General features: G+C 39.9%; 1 protein-coding gene across 3 annotated transcripts; it reads left to right on the forward strand.

The window, feature by feature from the left end:
* Positions 1-2: 2 nt before the first annotated feature.
* Positions 3-27,994, forward strand: eps15 (epidermal growth factor receptor pathway substrate 15). Of its 3 annotated transcripts, none has more exons than XM_031307098.2 (26): positions 3-266; positions 3,364-3,405; positions 4,075-4,164; positions 4,258-4,305; positions 4,410-4,505; positions 4,629-4,694; positions 5,597-5,722; positions 6,959-7,018; positions 7,385-7,615; positions 7,868-8,013; positions 8,661-8,817; positions 9,883-9,965; positions 12,794-12,866; positions 15,396-15,557; positions 15,679-15,876; positions 15,989-16,402; positions 17,283-17,363; positions 17,486-17,648; positions 17,760-17,804; positions 17,995-18,389; positions 19,334-19,403; positions 20,016-20,086; positions 20,675-20,810; positions 20,976-21,169; positions 23,603-23,624; positions 25,360-27,994. In XM_031307098.2, exons 1-26 carry the CDS (start codon positions 213-215, stop codon positions 25,488-25,490), a joined length of 3,354 nt encoding a protein of 1,117 aa, XP_031162958.1. In that variant the 5' UTR covers positions 3-212; the 3' UTR covers positions 25,491-27,994. The 3 variants fall into 3 exon arrangements, with proteins under 3 accessions (XP_031162958.1, XP_031162959.1, XP_031162960.1); XM_031307099.2 differs by having other exon boundaries at positions 19,337-19,403; XM_031307100.2 differs by lacking the exon at positions 23,603-23,624.
* The last annotated feature ends 3 nt before the right edge of the window (positions 27,995-27,997 follow it).

Consider the following 27,997-nt stretch of genomic DNA (forward strand, 5'->3'; position numbering starts at 1 on the left):
ATTATTATTATTATTATTATTATTATGTTGTGTTTTTTTCGGGCTTATGGGTTGTTTTGGCTGACGGGATAACAGACGATAGCTTGTATGAGTAAAGTGTGCAATCCAGTCATGGGTTTGAATCATATTTTAATTGATTCCTGTCGTTTTTGAGATCCAGTGCCAGGTTTTTCAGCGGCCTCTGTCTGTGTCTGGTCTGGCAGCAGCGCAGCATGAAGGCAGTGGGAAACAGAAACACTATGGCTGCCACTCTGTCTCTTACTCAGGTAACACTGTCTTACAACTCAAATCTAACGACAGCAAACGTTTTATGTCCTCTGTCTGTTCTGCTCGGAGGCATTTCAGTAGCGTTAGTGAAACTGGGTAGGCAGAAACGCGAGTTTACCTCGATTGTCGTCGCTCTTTTTGGAAGTTTAGTGCTGCTGTGACTGGGAAAAGTTTCTGCCTAATCTCTTTGGGGACTGCGTAAGGGCGTAGCTAGCTAGCTAGTCTGCTAGCTAACAGCTAGTTAGTGTGTAATGTTAGTGTTGGTCTGTTTTAGAGCCGCTTCATCAAACGTGCGATAACCCATTTAACCTTACGTGGCTTCGTTTCGGTTAAAAGTGTATATAACGTTAATCATGTTTTGTGCTGTCTCGTTTTGCTGCAGGCTAGTTGGTCCTGTCCTAAGAAATGTTAATACGAGATACTCATGTTTGGCTCTGTCTGTTGTGGCTTCACTGTCATGTCTTTGCTAGTAGAGCCTCTGCTAACACTGTTTTCCGCTAAAACATTAAACAAGTTACACACATTATAGGTTATAGCATACGTTGGGGATTGTCATGCTACTTATTTAGCTTGCTATATAGTTAGACTGAATAGCCAACCTGTTTATTGCTATTATTAGTAGTAAAGATGCTTCACTGATAGTTTTTCCCTATGACCTTTCTGAAGTGGACAACGTTAACTGTTAGCCTGTTAGCTGCAGCGATTGTTTTTTGTGTTCATAATGTTAACCAGAAAAACTACAGATATTGTTAACAGTTTTTTTTTTCAACCAGTAAGAGGAAGTGCATTTGACTAGCCACCAGTCAGCACTTCTGTCGCAAAATGTCAGTCTGTTGCTAGCTAACTTAAATTCTGCAATTTGTGTGGAAATGTGTTTGTTTGCAAAGTAACTAAGTTATTTAGCAGACTGCATCTAGGTCTAATAAGTGGGTTATTGTCCCAGACTTGAGCCACTGTTGCCTTTAACAACAGACAGGAGCTGTTTGCCACCAGCAGCTTTGACATTATTATCTCTCACAGATGAGTTCAAAAACCTGTGCTGATATATCTGTCTTGTGAACTTCATTGGTCTGTCAGGCAGTAGGCCTAATGCTTGTTTCAATTGTGCTGTCAGCTTGACCCCCTGATACTCTCCACACTGACCTACCAGTGTTTTCCCTAGGTTTGTGGAAGACTTGGTGCACGTATTTGGCGGGGTAACGGAGGTCCTCCACCAAGAAAACTACGTTTTTCAATAAAGAAAATATGCAATTGAACATCATTTTGAACCATTACTATTACCATATCTTTCTACAAAAAGTTGCTGCACAATATATCGTTTTATTTATCGTCATCGCAATATCAACTGGCGCAAAAACACATCGCGAAAGGCTGCGTCATATCACGAAAGACATTATTTATTTAGTGGTACCTTTTTTTTTTTTTTTTTTATATTCAATTCAATATTCAATTTGTTCAATAAAAGAATGTTGGGAATTATTTCCTTTCATTTTGTTTTAAATTAAACAAGCAGTTTTAGCAGAATACTAAATTAAAAGCAGCAGAATTTTTTTTTTATTCGTTATCGCATATTTTTCTCAAATCATACAGCACTACTGTAATCTATCTGTTGCAGTTTTGTATGGGCTAGCTGGGGGATGATTGAGGGGTGTTTTTTCAGTGCTCATTTAAATAGTCACTAGTACAATGACCACAGTGTTACAGCCGCCAAATAAGTTGCATTGGCCAGAGAAAGATAAGTGTGTGTCACTGTGTGAACAGTTATCTCGCTGTAAATTGTTTGACAGAGCTGACAGATAACTATGGTGATAACAGGCTGTTTTTTCTTGTAAGTCTTCTTCTGTGCCCGAGCTATGTGTGCATGTCTGTAACCAGACTGAAAGATCTTTGCCATACTTTTATTTAACATTATGGAATGATTTCGCATGATTCTTTTCTCTGTGGAGGAACAAGACGGCTTTTCCACCACTGGTTGAAAAGCCACTCTCCAGTTGATTCACAGCTCAGATGATAACTGCCTACTCCTTTCCTCCTTCGCTGCACCTGTTGATTTAAAACCACAACAACCAATTGCCAGTTTCAGCTATATGGAGAAGGAAATGCTGAATCTTTTCCTGCTCAGCCCAGCAGTGGACAATCGTGTTAACACCGGAAAGGGGGGTGTTTAGAGAGGATATGTCAGAAGGCAAAATAAGCTGTTTTAAGTGTCTAAAGCTGACCATCAGTAGTCTTGGGAAGTGTAGCCTAGGCTATATCCGGTGGTCATTAGTCATTACTCTCCCTGCTTGCAATTCAGCATAAAGAGTGTGTGTGTGTGTGTGTGTGTGTGTGTGTGTGAAACCACACGCATACTTAACATTCATGTTTCTCTGACAGCAGTTGTCACTGTGATTCTTGTGCTTTTATCAGGAAGTTCAACACAGCAGTCGCTCGCATGTCTTTAGCCAGAGCTGCACCAGTGTGTATGTAAAAGCCCTAATTTGACATCTGTAGGTTACCCTGTTGTCTCATCCTACCTGTAGGTTAGCCTTCTTAAACTGTAGGCTATACGTTGTGGTCTTCTTTCATGGTAAAACAGATCTTATGAGAGCTGTTCTTTGGCAAAGTGAACTGATGAAATGTTGCATTTGTTCCGTTTGTCTGAGCAGTGATCAAAGTCACTGATCATTTTTCCCCAGCAGATGTTTGGTGCCATTGACAAATAATTAAGCTGCCTCAGTGATGATGGAAAATAGAGCTGAATCTTAACATCTTAACATATTGAAGTCTGTGTGTCTGCATCTACCATCTGTAATGGATCAGTCTTTTTCTTTTTTTGACCGCTGCCTTGGCTCAGTGAGTGGCACACTTACTGTAGCCAGCAAACATTTGTTGATCGTTTGAGCTTGTAAACTGCAGAATTGAGAAAGGATTTTAAAGTATTAGTTTATTCTCTGTCAGATAATTTTAGAGATTTGATAAATTTCATGCATAAACCTAAAAGAGGCCACATGAGCAGACACAAGTGAGGTTGATAATATAAATGTGGTAAAAGTTAGCGCTGGTTGGATTCAGTCTATAAATTTAAATATTGTGAATGTGTTTCTTTCTTTACAGCTCTCCAGTGGAAATCCCATCTATGACAAATACTATCGACAGGTATGCAAAAATGCCTTCTCAAAAACAAAAAAGGTTTAGAAAGATTAGGCCATGGTGTCTTTTATAAAATTGTACTTCTTTCACATTGTTTAAAATGTGTGTACGGTATATAATTAGTTAGTGAGCACATTACTATTGTTTGATGTAGTAATTTTAATTTAAAAAAAAGTACAAAAATAAAGTTGGGTGCATTGACCCTTTTAAACCCTAAACTAGCTTTAGCTGCTTCAATAAACTGTAGTGTTGCAGTAAGCAGTGACCTCTCTTCTCTCCTATCAGTTCCAGTTTCTGTGTCCAGTAAAGGAAGTATCTATGAATTAATAATGTTTCCCTTTGCCCTACATGTCAGGGGAGCGTTCTGTGAGCCTCATGAAAGACTACTGACAGATCCAATACCAAGCTAATAAACTGCTGAGGAAATAGCTTTGGTTTATCAGTATTGATTTAAGTGACTCAGAGACTCCTTTATCCCACAGGTCAATTTATCACAATTTTCATTTGTTCTTTATTTGCCTCTCTCTTTCTCCAATTCAAACATATGTGTGTTGTGATCTAAAGCTGTCGGCTAATCATAAAATCAGTGTGTTTCTCAACAGTACGGATGTGTTACTGATGTTTCTGAGATGGTATAAACTGTCATGACGTCTGGCTGTATGTGTTTGTGTGCAGGTTGATCCGACTGGCAGTGGGCGGGTGGCAGCAGCTGATGCAGCCTTGTTCCTGAAGAGGTCGGCCTTGGCTGACTTGGTCCTGGGGAAGGTGAGCAAAAGACTGCCTGTCAGTGCACCATTAATACGTCTCTGTTGTCTTTGCTGTTAATATTGATGGTAATAAATGTGTGTGTCTCCATAGATCTGGGATTTGGCAGACTCTGAACGTAAAGGTGCTCTTAACAAGCAGGTATAAATGCACTGCAGAGTCACATCGTAATGGATTTGTTTGTTTTAATGTATGTGCAGTTGATCATTTATGTCGCATACTGTATGTACCTGTGTTCCCCTCAGCAATTTTTCATAGCATTGCGGTTGGTGGCCTGTGCTCAAAATGGCCTGGAGGTGGCACTCAAGAGCCTTCATGTGGCTGTTCCTCCCCCGAAATTTGTAAGTATGTTGCTGTGCATAACAAACATTTTCATTTATTTACCATATGTTTTAATACAAACATTAAGAATAGAATATTTTTTAGTGGGAATCTAAGAATAACTGCTTTTTGTTCATCTCCAGCATGACACAAGCAGCCCGCTGTTAGCAGGAGGAGGAGTGGCTGTTGACATTCCCTGGGTCGTCAAGGTGAGGCACTTGCAAGTTTATTATCTTTTTGTCTGAATGCAACATAGTGATCTGTGTTTATTTGTAATGTGCCTTGATATATTATCAAGTGTGTCATCCTCACAAGAGAACCACTCGGAAAAAAAGTAATTCCTTGAAATATAGTATGTATCATCACATATTGTGTTCAAGTAAAGTTAAAAATAAACCAAGTCAGCTCAAATATGACAGACATTTACAGCTGTACAATGTCAGCACTGATGTAAATTAAAACATGAACTAGTAGTGCCTATAACATTTAGTGCCATTTTCCGTTGTTGCAAACCTTCTGAACTAACAGTATTAGGTTTACTGGGATTGTGAAAGGTTTGGGGTATAAAATAAATATATTAATTGCTGCCTGAACCAGCCTATTAGATGTCCAGTAAAAGACCGATCATAAAGGGGTTATCAATACAATACATAAAGTCATTTACTAACCTGAAGGTTGTCGAATGTAAAGAATGATATCATATGGTGGGTTATTTCTCCCCTTCATGTGGATAATACTAATTGGAAAGACAATGTTTAAGTGTGAGGTTCACCTCCCTCCACAGCACGAGTTTGACCTCTGCTCCATCCTACAATAATAAAACAAGGTGCATAAGCACTGCTCACTTACTACACAATGTGATTGAGGCACACAGTGCCTGGAGAATTTATATTTAATTTGAATGACTGTAAAAAAAAAAAAAAAAGCATTTTTCAGTGTACATAATGGTATCTATGAAATTCTGTAATTTAACAAAGTGACAACTGAACTTCATACTTGAAAGAAACAGACTTCCCAGGCTTTTATTAGTTACTGTTCAACAGTAGCTGCATCAGAAATACACCAAGTTTGAATCCTTCATCCCTAATCATTTTACATGTTTTTCCCCCAGCCTGAGGAGAAGATGAAGTTTGACTCCATCTTTGAAAGTCTGGGTCCAGTCGGAGGGATTCTAACAGGAGACAAGGTCAAGCCTGTCCTGCTCAACTCCAAACTGCCAGTGGACATCCTCGGCAGGGTATGATCCCCAAACAAGGCACTTTTACAACAGTTTAATCTAGTCTAAATGAAATGCACAATGCAGAAAGTAAAAAAAAAAAAAGTGTACTCAATAGGTAAAAAATTAAATTGGAGGCTGTGGAGGTCGTGATGCAAACCATTGGCATATATTCTGGGAATTCCCAGGGTGAAAACCTTTCTGGTCAGAGGTACATACAATAATGGAAGAAGTATTTCACACAAAAATCCCGAACCACTTCAAAACATCTATTCTAGGTAAAGCTGACTTTCTCCTGCGAAATATTGACAAATACTTATTTAGAATAATGATAACAGCAGCAAATACAAACATTACTTGACATTGGTTGCACCCTAGCCCTCCCACAGTAGAAGAATTGGCAAATATGATCAATAATATATACCTAATGGAAAAAATAACCTTCTCACTTAATTTACAAATGGATAAATTCACTATGATGTGGAAAAAATGGGTCTCCCTCGTGAAAAAGAAGAACAACATCCTAAAGTAGTGACGTACTGTTGCCCTTGTTACCAAGTAAGAAAAACAGTGTGCGGGGTCCTTTTTTCTTTGTCTAAACGGGTCAATTTAAAAGGTGCTAGATTATCTCCCTATGAAGGTGTTATTATATATTATTATATTATTATCTATGCATCCCGGTTCTATTGTTAGATAAAAACAGGTTCTTTATCTCCTCCACCCGTTTTTTCTTTTCTCAAATTATTTACTTATTTATTTAATTTTCTTTAAGTATTTAATTTCCTTTTAACATATACTGTATATGTAACTGAGTATACATTGATGAAGAACTGTTATATGGGCACATTTGGGTGTGTATATGGGCATTTCTATCTATTTTAATATTTATTTACTTATGTTGGAATAAGTGCTTTCTTATTTTTTGTTTTTTATATATTTTTATTTATGAATATGTTTTTCTTATTTAAAGGGAAACAAGAAATAGAGGAGTATGGTGACCATGTTGGTTTCAAACAGTGTTAATTACATTAAGCGTATTGTTACAAGTTTATGTAACCAACAACAAGAAAGAACTGGCAATGTCATGTATGTATGTATGTATGCAATACTCCGAATATAATAAAAAAAGAAAAGAAAATGAAATCGGAAAGAGAGTGAGTATCAGTAGTGAGACGTGGCTTTTCAGGGACGTGGACCTTTGTATCATATAGTTTTGGAATGATTCATGCTTAACAATAATGTCTGTTTGTGTTGAAGGTGTGGGAGCTCAGTGACATCGACAGAGATGGCACGTTGGACAGAGATGAATTTTCTGTGGTAAGAAAAGAGCTAGATAGAAACCACATACTGTAGGTTACACTTTGTTTCAGTTTAGGCTGTTTTTGAACTGATATATTAAACTCTGTGCCGTTTCCCCTCAATATATTACAGCATTCTCCCAGGCATCTAAATGATATCAAGGTTTTCCATCTCTTGTTTTCAAAAAATAGTTTTCCTTAGTCTTCACTATCTGAATATTTTAGCTCCAGGAATAGATTCGAAAATTTCTACTCTTTATTTACATGTGTGTGCTTGTATTATATCTACAATCTTGCCAGCTATCACAGGCTGGGGAAATCATTTCTATGGGGGATGTTTATAGGTAATTGTATTTGATCATTGATTTTTGTTGCCCTTTCCCAGGCCATGTATCTGGTGTACAGAGCCCTGGAGGGGGAGCCTGTTCCCATGTCCCTACCACCTCCCCTGGTTCCACCCTCAAAGAGGAAAAAACCCTCGGTGCCTCCTGTGATGCCCCTGTTACCCTCGCCCCCCTCAGTCAAAGACAGTCGCTCCTCCCACGCTGGCTCTAAGACCATGCCCCTTCCCCCTAAACCCGCCCCAGCTCCTGTCCCAACACCAGCAGCTGTCCCTGTGAGTATGGGACCCGTCTCTCCTCTGCATGCAGTGCCTGAAAAGCTTTTTGTATGTTTTATTTTACTACCACATAGCGGCAACAACACACATTTAAAATGATTTCAAACTGGCTAGTTCAGTGTGTTTTTCATAAAAACAAGACGAGTAGAAGTGTAAAGGTAAGTTTTGAGTTTGAAGTAGTGTTATTTTGTCTGCCTAAGCTTTATTCTATTATAAAGCACTTAAAAGTCTGTTTTATTGCCTGTGCAGTGGGTGGTGTCGCCAGCAGACAAAGCAAAGTATGATGAGCTCTTCAGCAAGACTGATGGTGACATGGACGGCCTTGTGTCTGGACCTGAAGTCAGAGATATCTTCCTGAAGACCGGGCTGCCCTCGGCGACACTCGCACGCATCTGGTAAGTAGGGACGGGCAAAACTCCTGTATAGCTCCTCCGGCGGTATGCCGCATGTCTCACCACAGCTTTTTTTGGTCCTTTTTTAAATTGTTTTTTATTCTCTAGTCAAATCAATTTGCCAAAATTCACGAATCGCAAATTTTGCTTACAAGGTTTTTTGTAATCTGTACAACGTACAACATCCTCTATCATTAGACCCTTGATTTGTATAAGGAAAAACAAATGAATGGGGGGGGAATTAAGAAAATAGTGCAGAGCATTTTGTTGCCATAAAGCTGCACAAATTGTTTAAAATCACATGGCTGTTTTAAATTTCAACAGAAACAGAATAGAAAATTTTATTTAACTTAAGATTGGAGTTGAAAATAGTCAATGTTGATATATATATAGTGTCTGTAATTATTAATATAATGATGTCCTAAATGATATTGGTGCAGGATGATAGCAGCATTTTTCACAGGCAGCACTGCAGTGCGTGCTGACACATCACATTATATGGATTTTTATCTTCACACGGCTGATTAGGTCCTGTGTGTTGGCCTCCATAACCACTGAACATGATGATCAGTCAGGCTATCACAAATAGTCATTGCCTGAGGTGTAAATCATTGCTCTCTTATGTAAACTATGGCTGTTTGTGCTCTCAGGGAGCTTTGTGACATTGGAGACATCGGGAAACTGACCCGAGAGCAGTTTGCCCTGGCGCTTCATCTAATCAATCAGAGGCTGACTAAAGGCCTGGAACCTCCTCAGAGTCTCTCCCCAGAGATGATTCCTCCATCTGACAGACAAAACATCAAACAGGTGAGTCGCTCTGAGCGCTCAAGTCTGAGTAATAATTAGGGATGTTTGGATCCTTTTTTTGGTCTCCATTGAGCATGAAAATGTGCCTGCCGATGCAGAAAATGAGCAAATTTTGTAATTAAAAGAGAACCTGATTCAGAACCAATTTTTTTCTTTTTTTTTTCTGTACGTTATTTAGGTTTATGTTTCATATATTATTATTTTAGTATGCTGTCATAACTTATATTATTTGTAAATTTTGATAAATGTAAAATTATGTTTTTATGCTTAATTCTTTTGACGAACATTGTTCCTTCTTTTACGTTTTGTGCGTTTTTTTTTTGTTTTTTTTTTCTAAGCCCGCAGCTATGTGTCTTTTCCAACTTACACTTTGATGCTTTTCCCCTTTTTGTCTACTCTTTATATTTTTGCATTGCATCCACTTCACACGTGCAGTGGGAATTTCCTGAGTGAGTGTGTGTGGTAGTTTACTGACTCGGGGGCATCTCATTACTTTTAACAGGCTGCCGCTCTTTGTCATCTTTCCGCCTTGTCTCACTAATTTTTTGTTTCTGTTGCTAAAATTAAATCATATTTATATACATCTGTATTTTTGTCCATGAGTTTGTCATTATGATTATATGTCTAGGAGGTAAGCTGACAAGAGCAGAGGTTGCAGTTATAAGTATTTTGGGATGCACCGACCGCAACACGTCCTGTCTGTAGATGCAAATCAAACAGCTAAATTAATGTTTTTTTTTTTAAAATGTACAGTAATATCCTTCCACTATTATTACCCTATAGTCAGTCTCCCTGCCATTTTGTGACCACATCAGTGACTATGTGTGTGATTCTTGTAAAGCCATCAGTGTACCTCTTTGTCATTTGATCTATCTAAAATATTGTGGATTTTCCATCAACATCATTTTACCTTTTTCTCTAGTGTTACAAAATTAGTCTAAACCTTCCATATTTGATGAGAGATCATTCTAACCCTACAGTGGAAGTTTCATCATTGTTATGCTATTTTACCTTCAGTAGTGTGACTTTAATCCTCTTGTGTCCTCTGCATCGCTTCCTCTTCAGAACAACGTGGCTAACCTGGCAGCTGACTTCTCTGCCATCAAGGAGCTAGACTCTCTCAGTAATGAGATTGTCGAGCTACAAAGGTAGGCTGTTCTCATATTCTTTTAAAAAATGGTAGAAGCCCTTCATATTCTCACTGAAGCCACATTGGTGCAGGTTATGTCACAGATGGTGACAAGATGTAGCCATTCAATGGCCTGTACTTGTTTAGAGTTAAGAATTAATGAAGATGTTCATCATCAAAAATAGATTATAGGCTATTTCAGCCAGTTTTTGACTGCAGTGTCAAACATACATCATGTTATCAAACAAAAAGATACATTTTAGAGTGAGGCCCAGCTTTATAAAATGTTATAAAATCTACCAACATTTTTAAAAATAATTATTTATAAATTAATTCTTGGACAAAGACTTTGGGGAAAATCGTTCAATGTAACCATGTCAAATTAGGATAAAAACACAGTCTGCTGTCTCTGTATCCTCTACTGACCAGCAGGATGCAGTGTTTCCTACAAACTGAGGGAACTGGGCAGCCTAAATAAATTCTATATATCTAGAAGCAAGTGATTTATACTAACTGCTGGTCCCAGCTAAAGTTGTTATTTGTGAACCACACTGGGGGGAAAGAGTTTCATACTGGTTAATGTATACAAGATTATATCGCTCACTGTTTCTCGACCAACATAAATAAACATTTGTGTTTTTGCTGCAGGCTACCAAACACGGCAGATGGCTATAAAACTGAGTTATGTTGCTGCTTTTTAACAGTGAGGTGGAAGAACAAAATATGCAATATACACAAGATCCTCTATATATACTATTTTATAAGTTAAGTACTGTTAACTGTGTTTTAAATAATGTTACCTCATATGTTTAACGTTTTTGCTCCATATTTTTAAAACCAAAATATTAAGCATAACAGTAATATTACTTTTTTACGAACAGTTCTTTTTTATGTTTCAATCATGTTTTCTTTAGAAGGTAGATGTAAAACAATTTACATTTAATCTGGGTTACACTTAAGTGTTGGTTATCAGTGTCAGTTGTTTGACCATAATTCAACTTCCCTATTCATAAAAGCTGAAAGTGAGAAGTGAGAAAGTTGGCCTTCCACCCCACCCCCCCAGCTTTCGATACATATACACACACACACACACACACACACACACACACACACACACACACACACACACACACGCACACTAGATGACAGGTGTTCGAGAAAGGAAGGGAAGGTAAGAAAGATGGATAATTGATATAGCTCAGAGCTTCAGACAGGCGGCAGATCGAGAGGAGCTTGAGAAGATGATTCATGTTTGTTACTGCTTCAAAATGTGGCGGCAGCCTTCTGCTCAAGATGAGGAGGGTGGTGATGATGACGATGGGTAAGAGGAGAATGGGAGTGATACAGAGCTTGGGTTGACTGTAGGTTTGCTGGGAATATCTACTGTTGTCAAGGGAATTGTGCATTTTGATGTGAGCGGAGAGAGAGGATATAAAAATAGCTGCTGTTATTTTTAGTACTTTGCAAGGTTGATGCCTGTTTCTTTTTTTGAAATCAGTCATGTAAATGTAAAACTGAACATCTTAATGAGTGTTGTTCTGGATTGCTTTTACACAACAGATGCACATAATGCATATTAAATGTTACCTTTTTCTTTAGGATGTACGAGTACTGTTTTCAGAGCTAGAACAATAACACAAGATGTTAGTTGTTATTTGTGAATCCTATCATTAGGCTGTCGTAAACAAATGTGAGAAAGCGATGGAGCACCCTTCTTACATAAATAGTTACTATCAAGTAGCACATTTAAATCAAAGTGTCAGTCAGGATATACAGTATATTCATGAGGAGCATCCTCAATGTTGTTGGTGCTTTGGCTGTGCTTGTGCCTTTTTTTTTTTTTTTACACATTTGTTACACATATAACACACTTTTTTAGTGTAGTAGTTTTAATAATGTTCAAGAAATCTGGGTTGAAAATATTAGACAAGTAGGTGAATGAAATCCAACACATCCAGTGTTCGATATCCAAATCTGGTGCAAAATGAACCCCCATCTCCATACTAAGGTTTCATTCACTGCAGAAAATTGCCGTTATCTTCCCGCCTGTTATAATGATTTATATCCGTCATGATTAATGATGAGTTTTAATGACTTAAGACAAAACTGGGCTGTAATTTTGGTGTCTTATACAGTATTCACACCCTGACTGTAACACACTAAGTACAGTGTTTCTGGTGTCCCTTCTTATGGTTAGATGAATAAGGTTAGTTTCTAATAGCGGAAAATAAAATACAAATGGCCATTGTACATATTTGTACACAAGTCAGTATGCATTCCTATTGCTCGCCCCACTACATTTCTTCTCTGGCGGGGTGGATGAACGTACGGGCAGCACAAATGATAGATGTTGTAGGTTGGCTCATCATCACTTGTCCCTCCTCCTGTTCTTTCTCCCTTCATCCTCAAGGCAGCCATCTGCCTCTCACTCCTCATCTCCCACACATTTGACTAAGCAAGCACATTCTCACAACACTTACCCTCATCACGCATACAGTGCCATACACACACACACACACACACACACACACACACACACACACACACACACACACACACACACACACACACACACACACACACACACACACACACTCCACCTTTCTTCACATCACTTCACACATACACCTGCTGTAGCTGCAGACGTTCAGGTGGCTCTCTCTGTACTGTGGAGTTGTGATTTCAGGACACCATGGTGTTTCAGGGAGAGGAGGTGGTGGTGGTTCAGGAGCAGAGTAAAGAAGGCTCAGTGGAGAACTGGCTGGGGCTGGGTGGGCTTGAAGTACCGGGTCTACCCTCTCTGTCCTTGGTGGCTAAATACTCCTGTTTCTTGTGCTGGACACCTAGGGAGAAGATAACCGTGGAAGAGGAGATCAAGGAGAAGGAGGAGGCCATCAGACAGCGCAGCAATGAAGTGCAGGTAAGGTCTCGCTGCCTCTGTTTTTTTGTGTCTGTTCCCAGCACAGTGGACATACTGTAGAGAGAAAAAGGGATTTATGGGCAGACAGAATCAATGGCATGGTCGTGTAGATATTTAGGATAAAACCTGCTTCTCTGATCTCTTGTTTTTGTAGTCAGTGCCTCTCAAAGGACTAGTGTTGAAACATTAGATGGTGCACGTGTATTAGCATGTATGTATATCTGCCGCTGGTCCTTTTTTCAATAAAAATCTGGTTGAGGCAAGCAGACAATAAGAGCCATAGGTGCTAAATTAGTAGTAGTTCACTTTTGTTATGATGTCTGTATACTGGAGGAGGAGATCAATAATACATTTTGCCGACAGTCCTAAATGCTTGTTGTGCATGTCTCTCAGAGAGGGGGAGGCTGGTGTCCTTGTGTAGACGTGTCTGCTGCCTGCTCGGAGCTTGAGAGATGGGCTCTATTTTGGGAGCTGATGGCTTAAAGGGCTAGTTCTGCTCTGCTTTTGGGAAATCAGTCTGACGGAGTGTGAGGGTGGATCTCAAGGGAGTCTCACGCTGATGTTGCTGAATTTCTTAGCTGCACTGCAGGGTTGCCTCAAGTGCTTTTGGCTATTTATACCGTATTGTGTTTTCTAAATATATCCTGGACATCACATATTGGGTGCCTTTGGTTGTTGTTGTTGATCTGTGCCGCTGCCCCTGCACACAGACTCTTAAGACTTCGCCTGCAGTGTTTCTCAAAGGTTGTGAATTTATTTGTGGCAGTCTCACGCTGTGGCGGGGGAGCTCTGACATCCATCACTTGAAAGTTGGTTGCAAAACAGCATTGGTTTCACAAGCTAAAAGTAATTTCCCAGTACATACATTACATTTCCACTTGAAAGCACCGTATTGGAAGAATGCCCAATCAATACGACTTGTCAGCAACATTTCAGCAAATGCTAAAAAGGAGAATAATGCATATAAAATATCTTTGGGGTGTGTATGAAAGCAAATCTAGTTGGGTAGGCCCGGCTGCCCATATAAGGGTACCATACAGGTAATGTCCTGGTGAGTTAGTGGTTGCATTCTATAAATCGTGATTGCAACATCCATGATTTGAGTCCAGCCAGAGACCTTTGTTGCATCTCATCTCCCCCCTCCTCCCCCCTCCTTTTCTATCTCCATAGAGTTTTCAGAAGCTTCTCTGGAGTATTTTTTGTCGTCCATTTAAAGAGACAGATACACCTTTTTATTAACACAAATGTGTCAAGTCACATTGACTGTGCAAATAACGCATGTCTTTATTCAGCCTTCTTTTTTACATGCAGTATTTTGTTTTGTTTTGTGTACCTACTGAGTGGCAGCATTAATTGTTAAATTGACAACAATTACTATACTGGTATACAAATCTTCAAATTAAAAAATAAACAAAAGCGTGACAAGAGGATGTTAACCCTTGTTTTCATCCAGTATACCGACTGACATGCAGCGATGATGTAACCTGTGAAACTGTTTTTGTTCAGATATCAGACTGGTGGAGATATTTCTGATTATTAGCCTGCCTTGTGAAGACAGCTGCTAAAGTTGGCCTCATTTGAATTTGTACCAGAAGTTGATGTCTCTGTTGACTGATCGTTTTTTGGACACTTCTGCTCTGCTGTTGAGTTCTTCTTCTCGCCGCTTCTTGCGTGATTTTCACTTAATTCTTTTTTAGTTTTTGCCTTTTATTAGTCAGCACAGTAGAGAGAGACAGGAAAACGTGGGGAGATAGAGGGGAATGACATGAAACAAAAGTGGCCGACCAGAATCAAACCAGTGATGTAGCGATTATTCGTTATTCGCCTGAGACCCTTAGATCACTAGAATTTTATTTATTTATTTATTTATTTTTGCTCCATCATCCTGGTATAAACTGCAGAAACATCTTAAATTAGACTACCTACCAACATTGATACAGTTTAAAATTAGGATAAAGGAGTACTATATGCACATGTGCTGCTACTGAGTGCTGCTGGTGATTATGTGGAGATGATGTTAATTTGCCAACCTTTTTTTCTGTTTTATGTTGTCTGTTTTTGCTGTATATTTTAAATATGGAACTTTTGTACTGCTGTCTTGGCCAGGACTCCCTTGAAAAAGAGATTCTGAATCTCAATGGGATTTCTCCTGGTTAAATAAAGGTTAAATAAAAAATAAATAAATAAATAAAGAATTCCCAAATCTCTGCTCTTTTCACAGTTTCTAAGTGTCGTGCCGTAATATGAAAAACACACATTATTCTAAATTAGCATGTTGGATGTTTTCTAATCCCTCGGCATTCTGAGGACCTGGAAGATTAAAAAGTCCCTTGTTTTTTCTTGATTTTCATTTCCTTAATTGTCCATATATTAAATCATCTTAAATTTAAAGTCTGTTATTTGAGCTCCCTCGTCATCTCTCTCCTTTTCTGTTTTTTAATTTTTATTTTTACCAAGATTTGCCTGTGAAAGAAAACACAAACACACGCTTATTTCCTTCTGACCCTCTCTTTGGTTTGATGTGTACAGGACTTGCAGGATGAGGTGGCGAGGGAGAGCGAGGTGCTGCAGCGGCTCCAGGCTCAGCGTCAGAAGGTCCAGGAGGCCTTGGAGGAGCTAGACCAACAGAAAGGCTCCCTGGAGGAGCAGCTGACTCATATTCGCCAGCAGACCAACCAAGAGACCAATCTGGTCGGTCTGGTAGAATATTCTCTCCATGATAGATTATTTTACAGTATTCCAATACTGGAAAGCTATGTAACTACAGAAATGAGTGATACCAGCTTATTAACAATGGTTACATCTGTCACAGATTTCATCGCTGCAGTCGGAGCATGAGGAGCAGGAACAGAAGATATGTCAGTTTGAGGAGGAGCTGGTCCAGGCCCGAGAGGAGCTCCTGGCTCTGCAGGAGGAGAGCATGAGGCTGCAGGAGAAGGTCCAGGCCGCTCAGGAGCAGCTCACACCTCTGCAAGAGTCTGTCCGTGACTCCTTTACACAAGTTGCACAGGTCGGTTTTTGCGAATCTCTGGATCTCCTCTCTCCGCAGAAAATAGGACCTGTGTTTTATTTTTCTCTCTCTCTGTTATTCCTTAAACCTCTCCATCTCTCTGCTCTCTCAGGTTCAGCAGAAACTGAACGAGCTTCAGGTGGAGGAGAGGTCAGTAACTGCCCAACTCAGCTGGAAGAGAGCCCTGGAGGACAGCTCTCCTGTCATGGTCAACGGATCAGCAGGCCCCACTGCAGAGCTGCACCAGGGGGACACCTTCCAGCAGGACCTCTTCCAGGAGGACCAGCCTAAAGAACTGAAGGAGGAAGAACCAGCTGCTCTCTGCTACCAGCAGAACGAACATTCAGATCAAAAGGAGAAAGAAGGAATGAACGAGAGAGAAGAGGAAGAAGAGAAGGAGGAAGAAAGTCTGAAGACTGCAGAGGAGGAAAAGTTGAAACGTGATGCCTTGGATGATCTCTATACCAGTCTAGCCTCCTCTGAGATGTACAACAGTCGGTTGAAGCCACTGGAGAACACAACGAGGGTAATAAATACATTTGCCTTAGTTATAAATTTTTTTTTTGATGGAAAGAAGCCCGTATAAAGCCTACCTGTCACTTCCTACTGTGCACTGCTGTTTTTTTGTTGTGAAAACCTCACAAATATAGGATTTTTTTTAAACACACACCAAGTATGCAAGACCAGCAGACTTAGTTTACTTTTAGTTTATTTGGTGTGATCACAGTTTTGTGGCAAAACAAGAATTGTACCAAATGGAAATTATGATGTATACATTCTCAGACTGTCTCTGTAAGTCTGCATTCACACAGCCAGCATCGGCCATCAGACGGTGTGGCAAAAATGCAGTTCTTTCCATTCATTTTGAATGGGGTAGTGCGTTTAGGCTGCGGCGGGGGGTGCCTGCAGGGGGGAAATGAAAAAAAGTTGTGACCGACTCAATTTTTGGATAAACGCAACCCCACGTCACGCTGCGGTGGCCAATTATGTTACCAGCGATCAGACTTGTCGGTCGGTTTTGAGGCGGTATGAGAATCCTGTACAGTACACAGGAAACATCACTGACGAAAGCCAAGCACTGAGCCGCCCAGGAGTTTGTGTAACCACTAATTGTTTGCCAAACAACAAAACACAGTCGATCTGTCTCGCTCGTCTCTTTTCTTTCTCTCTTTCTCTGTGAAATTAAGCTGCTTTCAAGTGCAGTCGGAAACGTCGAGATTCATATGCGATTTGACGGAAAAAAGTAACTAACTAAAAGAACACAACAGGACGTCATGCAAATGGGCCGTTTCAGTGACACTCCCCCCATCGCACAACCCTGCGGGAAATCGCCGGATTGCTTCTTTTGGTCTGAACGCAGCCTAAGTAACACTAGTCATTGCTGTGTTGTCCACTCATGCCTCCAGGAACACAGTAGCCCTACACCCGACGTCTCCTCGGAGGTCATAGATGATGCAGAGGAATCCCCTAGAGAGAGCCCGCCAAAGGTAAACCCATGTTTCTCTGAGGTTTGTAGGCATTAACTAATCATGCGTGGTGTAAACACAATGTTCACATCATTTACTCTAGTGTGCAAGCTTGTCAGCAGAGCCCTGTCGCTGTTCAACAGGTTGCATCGCCAGAGCCAGAGATCAAACTGGAGTCTGCAGAGTCCCCAGAAAGCACCCCCTCTTCGTTACCGCCTCAAGTCGGCCCTCGCTCTCTGCCACCTCAGACTAGCCCTCCCTCCCTGCCTGAGATGGACTTTTTCCATTCGGACCCCTTTACTGACCGTGAGTTCCCACAAACATCAGTTACCAGCTCACAAATAAAATGGCGTCAATTTTAATTTATTTGCCATATATTTTGTAGTCAGCTTGATGGTATTTTTTTTAACTTTATAGATGATCCATTCAAAGATGATCCATTTGGAAAAGCAGATGTTGCAGGTAATTTCTCCAGGTTAAAACCTTATTTGAAAGTGATGAACAGGGAAACTAATCTCTTTCATGGGAAACAAATCCTAAAAAAAAAAAAAAAAGCATCAATATGTATTTGATGTGTTGACAAGCATGTACCAATTCTACATTATCAAATGTTCACATTTCAACATATCAGTTGCTGTTTCTCTTCAATCAGGTCCATTCGGAGAAGATCCGTTCAAAGGGTCAGACCCCTTTGCTGCAGACTCTTTCTTCCAGGCCTCCAGCGCTCCCTTTGCCTCAGGCAACCTTTTCTCTGCCTCAGCTGACCCGTTCAGTACCACAACTGGCGTGCCAGAACCAGACCTGTTTGCAGCCAAGCCGAAGGAAGCAGAAGCTGCACCAGCAGCAGGCCCAGATCCCTTCACTTCCAAACCTACCAATCCAGCTTTAGCATCCAAGGATCCATTCAGCTCCACAGGGAACAATATGGCCGATTCTGACCTGTTTGGAGGCAAAGTGAACGCCACTGGGGAGGTGGATCCCTTTGGTTCTCAGGACGGAGGGACAGATCCCTTCAGCTGCTCTTTACCCAGCTCTGATCTGGCCGTGGTGAGTAGGCCTGCTGTACAACCTGCTCACAACGCACTCACTCTCACACTCAATATAAAGAATAAGACAAGTCCTAATCATTAATGTTTTATAAGGCTGTTAAAGGTTTGTTTAAATCAGTAATTTTGTAAAAACGGCAGTTAACAGGCCTATATTTTTTTATTGTAACCAGTTTAAACAAAAAGCCTATTCTCCATCATCTTATGCAAATGTATGTACATTCCAAAAAACTAATTCCACAGAACAGAATAAAGCATTAAATCACTCAATTATAAGTAATTCAGTTATTAATATGACCGGCATTAATAACAGAAGCCTTGTTTTTAATACTAATTTTCATATCTATGTATTCCTAGTATTGTAGTAGTATTTTATTTTAACCTTTTTTATTTTACCAGGAATATTCCCATTGAGATTTAGAATCTCTTTTACAAGGGAGTCCTGGCCAAGACAGAACCGCAAACTACATCAAACAATGAATTAGCAGTGTTCAGTAACAGGACATGTACTGTACATTGAGTTATCAAATAGCCCTTAATCCTGTGAGATAGTATAGAATATTGTTTTATGTGTAAATCTGAGTTTGTATTGTTTTGTCTGCAACTTTTTATTCTGCAGTGTTGGGCAGGTCTCCCTCGCTGAAGAGTCATCAAAAAGAACATTAGAATGAATTTAAAATAGTTACATTTAGTGTTGTCAAGTCAGTACAGACCTGGTAAACAAGACAAAAACTTTAAAATAAGACATACACTGTGATTGCTGCAGTTTCTGCTAAATATGAAGTGAAACTAAAATGGCATCTGCAGTATTCTTTGTTTCATTTTTTAATGACATGATACATCACTTCTAATTCCAGTTAATCACATTAAGTTTGAATATATTCACGTCCACAGCAGAGTTTATTGTACAATATGCTACCGTATGTTTCTATGTTCTGTCTTAAGAAGGACACTGCAGCATCCAATGACCCGTTCGCCCCAGGTGGTACGACAGTGAACGCCAGCTCAGATCCAGGTATGACTTGTGTTTTAGTGCCACCCTCTGGGGACAGAGGCCATTGCAGCTGTTGAAATTGTATTGTACAGAAAACAGTATTCACAGTGTCTGTATTGGCGTTTTTCCATTACATGGTACCTGCTCGACTCGCCTCGACTCGACGCACTGTGCGTCCGTTTTCCATTGCAGATTTTAGTACCGCCTCAGCATGGCTGGTCATCATAGCGGCGTCGCAGTAAACTGCCGTGACCTAACGCGACACACACACAGAACGTGGAAGGTGTGTTGTTGTTGCCACAGCCAGAAGACACATTTTGTTTCAAATGAAGCTGGAGGCAGCAAAAAAAAACACAGCTGGCTAAACTATTTAATAATGGCGGGTTTGTTCAGGACACCCCCCTCTGTCGCTTTCACGTCACCTTTTGGTATCGCCTCAGCTCGCTTGGAACCTGGACGGAGGTGGTACTAAAAAAAAGTACCTGTTAGAAGGTACCAGGGACTTTTTTTCGTAATGGAAAACCAAAAAAGGCGAGTCGAGGCAAGTCGAGCAGGTACCATGTAATGGAAAAGCGCCATTAGAGTATTGCCAGTGTATATGCTCAGTGACTTTTATATGCTTGTGTGTTTCAGATCCGTTTGCTGCTGTGTTTGGTAATGAATCATTCGGAGGGGGCTTTGCAGATTTCAGTGCTTTGACAAAGGTAATTTAAGAGGTGCTGTTCACGTCCTGTGCTTCACCTACACAGTGCTGAAATAACACTTAGCATGGAGTGAAACACTGAATATCAAGTCATAAATAATGGTATTTACGTTGGTGGAAGTAGAAATTGTTGCGACACTGAACTCACTTCTGCTGTAAAACCAGAACATTCAGGAAGCCTGTGAGTGAGTTGTTGAGTGTGTTGTGGTTTTTGGGAGGAAATAGCTGGAGCAATGGAGGAATTGGACACTAAACATCCCTCATCATTTAGTACATACAGCAAGCCGCAATATTTGTGTAATATATGTGTAATATCATATATTATTTAGTGTGTTCTAAAAATGTTTCCTCTTTATATTGATTAATGATGCCCTCATAGAAGAGTGTTTGCAGTAATCTTTAAAAGAGCAAATATGTATATGTGGTGCATGAATAAAGTCTACCAAATTGCAAAATAGGCTGCTGTGATTCCACCTCTGATCTACAGTAGACATTTCCCGTGTCATTTCTTTTCTTCTGTTTTTACTGTACTTTATACTGTACTATAACACTCTATGTATATGATTTGGTGTGAACGTTTTTGTCGCAGTCTAACGGGGCTGACCAGTTTGGCATCAACAATAAGAACCTGTTCCAGGAAAACAGCGAGTCTGTTGGCCCCGATGTGCCCCCAGCTCTGCCTCCAAAAACCGGTACACCAACTAGACCACCTCCTCCACCTCCAGGTCAGTACTGTTGTCAAATTGTAGTGCTCTTGTCAGTCATTTCAGGATGTGTTAGTCATTTAAAATAAAACAAATATATCATATGGTTCTGTCTTTCGACAGCATGACTTACTTATCCTGTGTGTTTGTATTCACACGTGTGTCTACCCGTCTGTGTCTTGCCAGGTAAGAGGTCGTCCATCTCCAGAACTGAATCGTGTGAGTCCTTCCAACGACGAGGGCCCTTTCTCCAACAGCCTTCAGGAGACTTCTCCTCCTCTTCCCTGCCTGCCAAGGATCCTTTAGCTGACCCCTTCGCCCCCTCCTCCCCTCCTCGTCACAACGTACGGGAAGCTGACCGATTTGCCAGCTTTGACAAAGTGAGCACCTCCCTCTCACCCTGTCCCTCACCTTCACCTGACTCTCAATAGTCACTGCCTCTCTTCTTTTTCCCTGCAAAGAAATCACATTTAGTTAAAGTCACAACCGCCAAGCAAATCAGGCAAGCTTTATAAATGACTCCATTCACTGCCATTAAAAAGTCCCAAAGAAGTGAACTGATCGGCTTTTGTGAAATGTCACATAGTAGCACAGGTTCCTCAAGCTATATTTGTTTATTTGATAACCTTGTTTTCCTGAGCTAAGCTAACATGAGCAATTAAATCTTCTACATTTGAGTTTATTTTTCTTGCATCCTGTCTGCTGCTGGTGTATATTTTATATATAGATATATTTTTGCCATCTTAAGATTCTTTATACTTGTAATTATTTTTTGTTACTGATTTTATTTGGATTGCACTTTCATTTTAAACCCCATTATTAAAGTTGCACTGTCCTACTTTATGAGTAATATGTACAATTAGCAATTATACAGTAGATACACTGATATATTAACTCTGCAACACATTTATATATTAATTAATTATACACATCTATCTTTATGATAGCAAGTCCCTCCTGATGGTTGGCAGTGAATGGAGAGATGAGAGGCTGCTTGTATTTGGCTTTTTTCGCCATCCCAACTCAGCACACTGACATTACATCCTGTGCATGTGCACATTTCATTCTGAAATGAGATCTGTATTTGATGGCAAAATGTTATGCAGCTTTTTACACTGAAATGGCGTCTCAGGTAAATTTTGAATTGCCATTGGTGCAAAGTGCGTATTCTGGGACTGACCAGTGACTAGGCTCAGAGTCAATATGTCGCTGAGTCGGCAATGCCGTAAAGGCATTACATCAGTCGATCGTGACTAACGAGATGCAGAGTAGTGCCTGATGCGTCATAAGTAAGATCCCATTTCAGACTGTTTCAATCTGTAAACTTGAAGTTTCATGAAGCTATCATTGTTTTACAAACTCATAGATCACATATGCTCCAGGACAAATTTGGAGCTGCTACGCTACACTGCAGATGCCTTTTTGAGAAATAATGCATTTAATAATTTCTTCTCACAAGCAAGAGCCAGGTTGCTGTAATACTTACATTGCTTTGGTCTAAACATAGGTTGAACCCTTAATATATCAGGAAGAAATTGTTAATAGTATTAAAAGCGCTTCCTTTTGTAATACTGCATAGAAATGTGCTGTCATGCTGTGAATATGGGATGGATGACTATTATTAAGAGACAGTATTCATTCTTGTGTCTCTCCCATCACATAACTCTAACCGCATGACCCTGTTGAACCCCCGACCTGCACACACTAACTATGTGTTTGGCTCTCATTCATTCATACAACTGCCGCCGCCATCCCTCAAATCAGTGTTTGTTTTCCTTTGCACATGCTGCTATTTATTTATCCATGCATCCACCTGTTCATCCACCCACCCCTTCATTTATCAGTTCATTCAGCCCTTGTCTGGTTAGCAGTGTGTTGTGGAGAAACAGACCGCCTGTATTCTCTCTCTCTCTCTCTCTCTCTCTCTCTCTCTCTCTCTCTCTCTCTCTCTCTCTCTCTCTCTCTCTCTCTCTCTCTCTACCTCTGTCTATACACCTCTGTCAAAAAAGTTGAATAAAGAGTTGAATCAAGGGCACCATCTCTGGCTTCTATGTGCATCCATGACACCACTATCTGCAAATGCCTGAGCTTTTAAAGGACCATACCATCGTTTTTGCATCTTTAGTTCATTTACCACAAGTTGTGACTATACATTTACATTATGGCTGACATTTTCCAAAGCATGCTTTAAATTTAAGATTATTCCCCACTTTTAAAGCAGCCTACCTTTTTGTCAGTTCTGTCATTTCTGTGTTGTTGTGCCATAGGCATTTGTACATTTTGCACAATAATGAAGCTAGACACGTTATTAATCGTGATAGTTTTATCTCGAGCAAGTTTTATATCTTCTTTACATCTTTACATGTAATTTAGCTGACACTTTTATCCAAAGCGACTTACAATTGGTATATGTGTCAGAGGTTGCACGCCTCTGGAGCAACTATGGGTTAAGTGTCTTGCTCAGGGACACATTGGTTGATGTATCGTAGTGGGAATTGAACCCAGATCTGCCACACCAAAGGCATGTGTAATATCCACTGTGCCATCACCACCCACATGTCTGAGTGGCATGCTTTGATAAATGTTTGGCAATGATATAGGCTTTAGACGATTTGTACTAAATTGGCTCAAACATGCACATACACCAGTATGGTCCCATTAAGTATTTTGACTGAATGCCATCAAATCACTTCTGAAAGTAAAGACCAAAGTACCAGATATGTGAAGGGTTTCTTTAAGCTTAGCAATAAAACACATCATTCTTCTTGCTAAGTACTTTATTGATGTCTGATTTCATTCACATTTAAAAGCAGCAGTGGGATGTACCACCTACAAGTAATAAATGCATGTTCTCTACTAAATCCATTAGATGTTTCTTAAGTGTTCTCATCGTGCATGTTCTGCGCCACTCTACACTGAACTCATCAGCTCTAAAATATCTGCTAGTGAACGTCTTCACTTTCATTTGCATGGGTGGATACACACTAAACCATGATGCTTATGTCTGTCATTCATTTCGAATAATGAACCTGTTGGTACGGTGCATGTCCCGTCTGTGATGATTAACTGTCTTAACCAGCGTTCTGTGTATTTCAAAGTTGTCATTCTTCACCTTTTGTTGTTGTGAACTTACAAATGTGATTTTGGCTCCCATTTATTCATCAACGGAGATCTGATCTTTCACGCTTTCATCCCATACATTTCCGTACCTGAACATGTGCCTCCACAACATGTGTAATGACACACGCCTGCCTGAGGGGCAAAGACTGTCACTCTCTTCATCGTCATCTTTGATCTGGGGAAATTTGATTTAAATGGCTTGTTGTTTTTGTAGTTTGGTTGTGTTTTGGTAGGGGGGCTGAAACATGACAATTATAGACCACACAGCTTACTGACACAGATAAATGTTAAGTAACTACAAATTAGTGTTATAAGTTACACATGTGCTTCTCCTGCAATGGCATGTCAAAATGTCCACTTTGAAAGAAGTCAATTGTCAGAGGGCTATCAAGGTTTGGATCATAAATGTCAGTTCAGGCAGATCTGACTCTACTTTACCCGTATTAGAAACATGTTTAGCCATGAGCCGGGAAGTGCTCAATATAAACCACAATACAGTTAAGGATGCCTTTCACTGTGACCTGCATCTCCACTGTAGAGCTCAACTGATACATTGACATTGCCAATATTATCGGCCAGTTGGGGATGGCCCAGGGGCTACAATGTGCACAGAAACTGAACCATCCCTGGTCCACCCCGTCGCTGTCTTTCCCCACATTTCCCTACATTTTCTGGCAAAAAGTCTCAAATATATATATAATAGAGGGGCGCCTGGGTAGCTCACCTGGTAGAGCAGGCACCCGTATATACAGGTTTACTCCTCGACGCAGCGGCCCTTTGCTGCATGTCATTCCCCCTATCTCTCCCCTTTCGTGTCTTCAGCTGTCCTATATAAATAAAGGCCTAAAATGCCCAAAAAATAATCGTTAAAGAAAATAAATAAGTAAATAAAATATATATATATATATATATATATATATATATATATATATATAATAGAGAAAATGAGTAACTTCAGCACAGAAATGCCAAAAATATTTTTGAGGAAATTTAGAAGTTTAATAATGGCCACATTCAAGGGATTCATATACAAAATATGTTCATGTGTTTAGTCAAAAAGACCACTAATATTGACCGATATGTTGTTATCTAAATTGATATTGTCCTCAAAAATACAGTATCAATTAGGCTGTACAGAATAAAGCCTTGATGGATATTACCGGGCCAGACACAAACAAACGACAACACTGCATTAGCGTTTCCTTTATGAAGCATATAAAGCTCAATCATAATAATAGCATGCATTATATTATTGCTGTTATTGTTGGTATCTGTATCTCAGCAGGCTTTAAGAATACGTTATTTTAATCTTTGAGAATCTGTTAACTGTATATGTATTTGTCTGTGTTTTTGTCTCCTTTCCCCCCCATATTTTTTTGCATTTGTTTGTCCTTTTTCTTCCTTTGTCTGCGTGATGTGTGTGTGTGTGTTTTCTGTGTTCATGGAGCAGTATCCAACAGAGGAAGACATGATAGAGTGGGCAAAGCGCGAGAGCGAGCGAGAGGAAAAGGAGCGACTTGCCAGGCTCACCCAGCAGGAACAAGAGGACCTGGAGCTGGCCATCGCACTCAGCAAGTCTGAACTCTCTTGAGGACCTCGTCTCTCCCTGCCCTCCCCTCCCCTTCCCTTCCTCTCCTCGTCCACTGACCTGGCTCGGCACGGCACAGCACAGCCTGACCCAGCCCAGAAAGCACCAAAGCAATATGGGGACTATATAGGACTGATTCAGCAGCACTGGCTGACCCCATGAAGAGACTTTCTCAGAATGAACCCATCTCTGAATCTTTCAGCGCCCTTCTCCCCAGACTGTGTTCACGATATTGGCATTGCGGTATTGTGTTTTTTCCATCCTGTTGGTCTTGTTTTGGAGGAGTGGACCAAGATGGAGTGTATGTTTTGAAGAATGGATTGTTGAAAATGAAATGCGGTGATTATGGATTTAGAGATTGCTCCGTTGATTTCAACACCAGGTTACAAATGTAATTTATTTAATGCACTCAAAACTAGATCGAAATGGCTTTGTCAAAAGTCATGTCTTTATCCACTAACAGTACTTGTATACTTTATTAAAACTCAGCTCACTCTAGCTTCTGAAGTTATATTGAGAATTTCATGAGCTTTCTTTAATTAGAAATAGACTTGCTAATTTTGTAGAGCACCAAAATCCCCCTAATTTCCTTCCAGCTCTGTTAATATTCTGAAACTAATCTTGAACTGTTGTAAGTAGTTTCAAGACGGTAACAAAGTGTTTTTTGAGGCACTGTAACAAAACATTTCAGTCTTTTTTAAATGGAGTGACCACTTACTTTTCTAGTCCTGTATTATGGCAGAAGGCGTATGAGATAAAAAACAAACAAAATAGCCTATGTTTTCAGGACAGGGTAACAGAATTCAACATTTCTACTTGTTTAACTGGAAGTGACCAGTCCTCGGATATGTGAAACGCATGTACAGATTTATACTAAAGTTGAACAAATCCATCACAGCTACTACATTCAGCTTCTAGACACTTTAATTTCTTTTACATTTCTGTGATGTTTTGCTTTGCCCAGCATCTGTTCTGTCCACAGGTTTGTTTGGGAGATCCTGAAAGGAATTAAACTGCTACTATTACATGTAATAATTATATCTTAATTAGCATTACATTTCAGGGCACACTACAAGGGATTGCACAAAATGAGAACATGACTGCTTTTTTGAGAGATAAACATCTCTCTCATCTGAGTCCAACATCAAATACTTATTATCTTTTAATTAGTATGAAACTTTCAATTCTGGGCAATCACTGAGACATTTGTATTAATGTGGCCTCAGATTAAAGAATGTTTTTGTATTCATATTATGTGGTTGCAAAACAGCTGGGTTTGGACATTAACAGACAAACTAAAATAGATAGGGTTGTCATTGATGTATGAGAAAAACAGATCTATGCCCACTTTACCTGCTTTGTATACTCCTACATTAGTGTTAATAGATACTCCTGATTGTTCCAGGGTTAGGCACACATCAGTCTCCCTAAAGCAGTGCGGAATGACACTTCAGTAGCATGGATGCTGTATTTTAACCGAGAGAAGTGTATTAAAAAAGTAACTTTCTCAAGTAGTCAGTTGTCACAAATTTCACACCAGGTGTCATTTCAAAGTATGCCACTGTTGGTGCTTCTATTGTTAGCATTTGTATGAACTTTTTTATTTTTCCAGAATGTTTATTGTTTTATTTTTTCAGGAGATGCTTCCTCTCTGAGAGAAGAACTGGATTTCAAAGTCTTACACAAAGTCAGTAAAAGTTGATAAGCGTTTCTGCGTTTTGGGTGGAGCAGTTTGTCTTCTGTCTGTGCACTTCAGGCTCCGTGGGGATTTAACTTGCTGGTGTTGGGATATACTTACATCCCCGTTGCACTGCATCCACATCCCTGTTGACACCCACACAGCAGTTGGCCGGACAGTGATTCTTCCTCTTGATGGATAATTTTGTGTTTTCTCCCAGAAAATGAACTAAGTTACTTAACACAGAGTGCTAAACTGTGGTCGATGGTTTCTGAACAAGGGGAAGGCTTGGTTGAACAGCAGGAGGCCTTTGTTTTTATTGTCTTTGCTGATTTCTGACCAAACCGTGCACAACATTCTTGGACACTTCTTCCTTTTTTTCTCTCTTTTCGGCCTTGTTAAGAATGAGCATCGTCATAGTTTCCTCTTATGTTTAGCCAGTTTACTGTCTGTGGTTGAGGCTGCACTTCCTACTTGGGGCATCTGATATTGCAGTTCACATTTATCTTAAATACAAGAGACCAGAAGTTGTCTGTCTCTTCCTGACCTTCACAGCTCAGTCTCTTGTCATACCACAGTTTAATTCTCTCACATTTAAAGGCCACCTGACACGTTACTCTCATTTGTACAGATTCCTTTTACAAATCAAGAACCACTTCTAGGCTTACCCATAATGGGTTTTTAAAACTCAAGCTAATTGTATTTTATTTTGTATTTTCTAACGTGTAAGAAAAAAAAAAAATCATTATTTGGAGGTTTAGCCAGAATATGTAATGCATTTAATTGAAACAGAATAAATATTAAACGTGTAGTTTTGCAGTT

This window comes from Sander lucioperca, chromosome 11, assembly GCF_008315115.2.
Source record: "Sander lucioperca isolate FBNREF2018 chromosome 11, SLUC_FBN_1.2, whole genome shotgun sequence".
NCBI lineage: Eukaryota > Metazoa > Chordata > Actinopteri > Perciformes > Percidae > Sander > Sander lucioperca.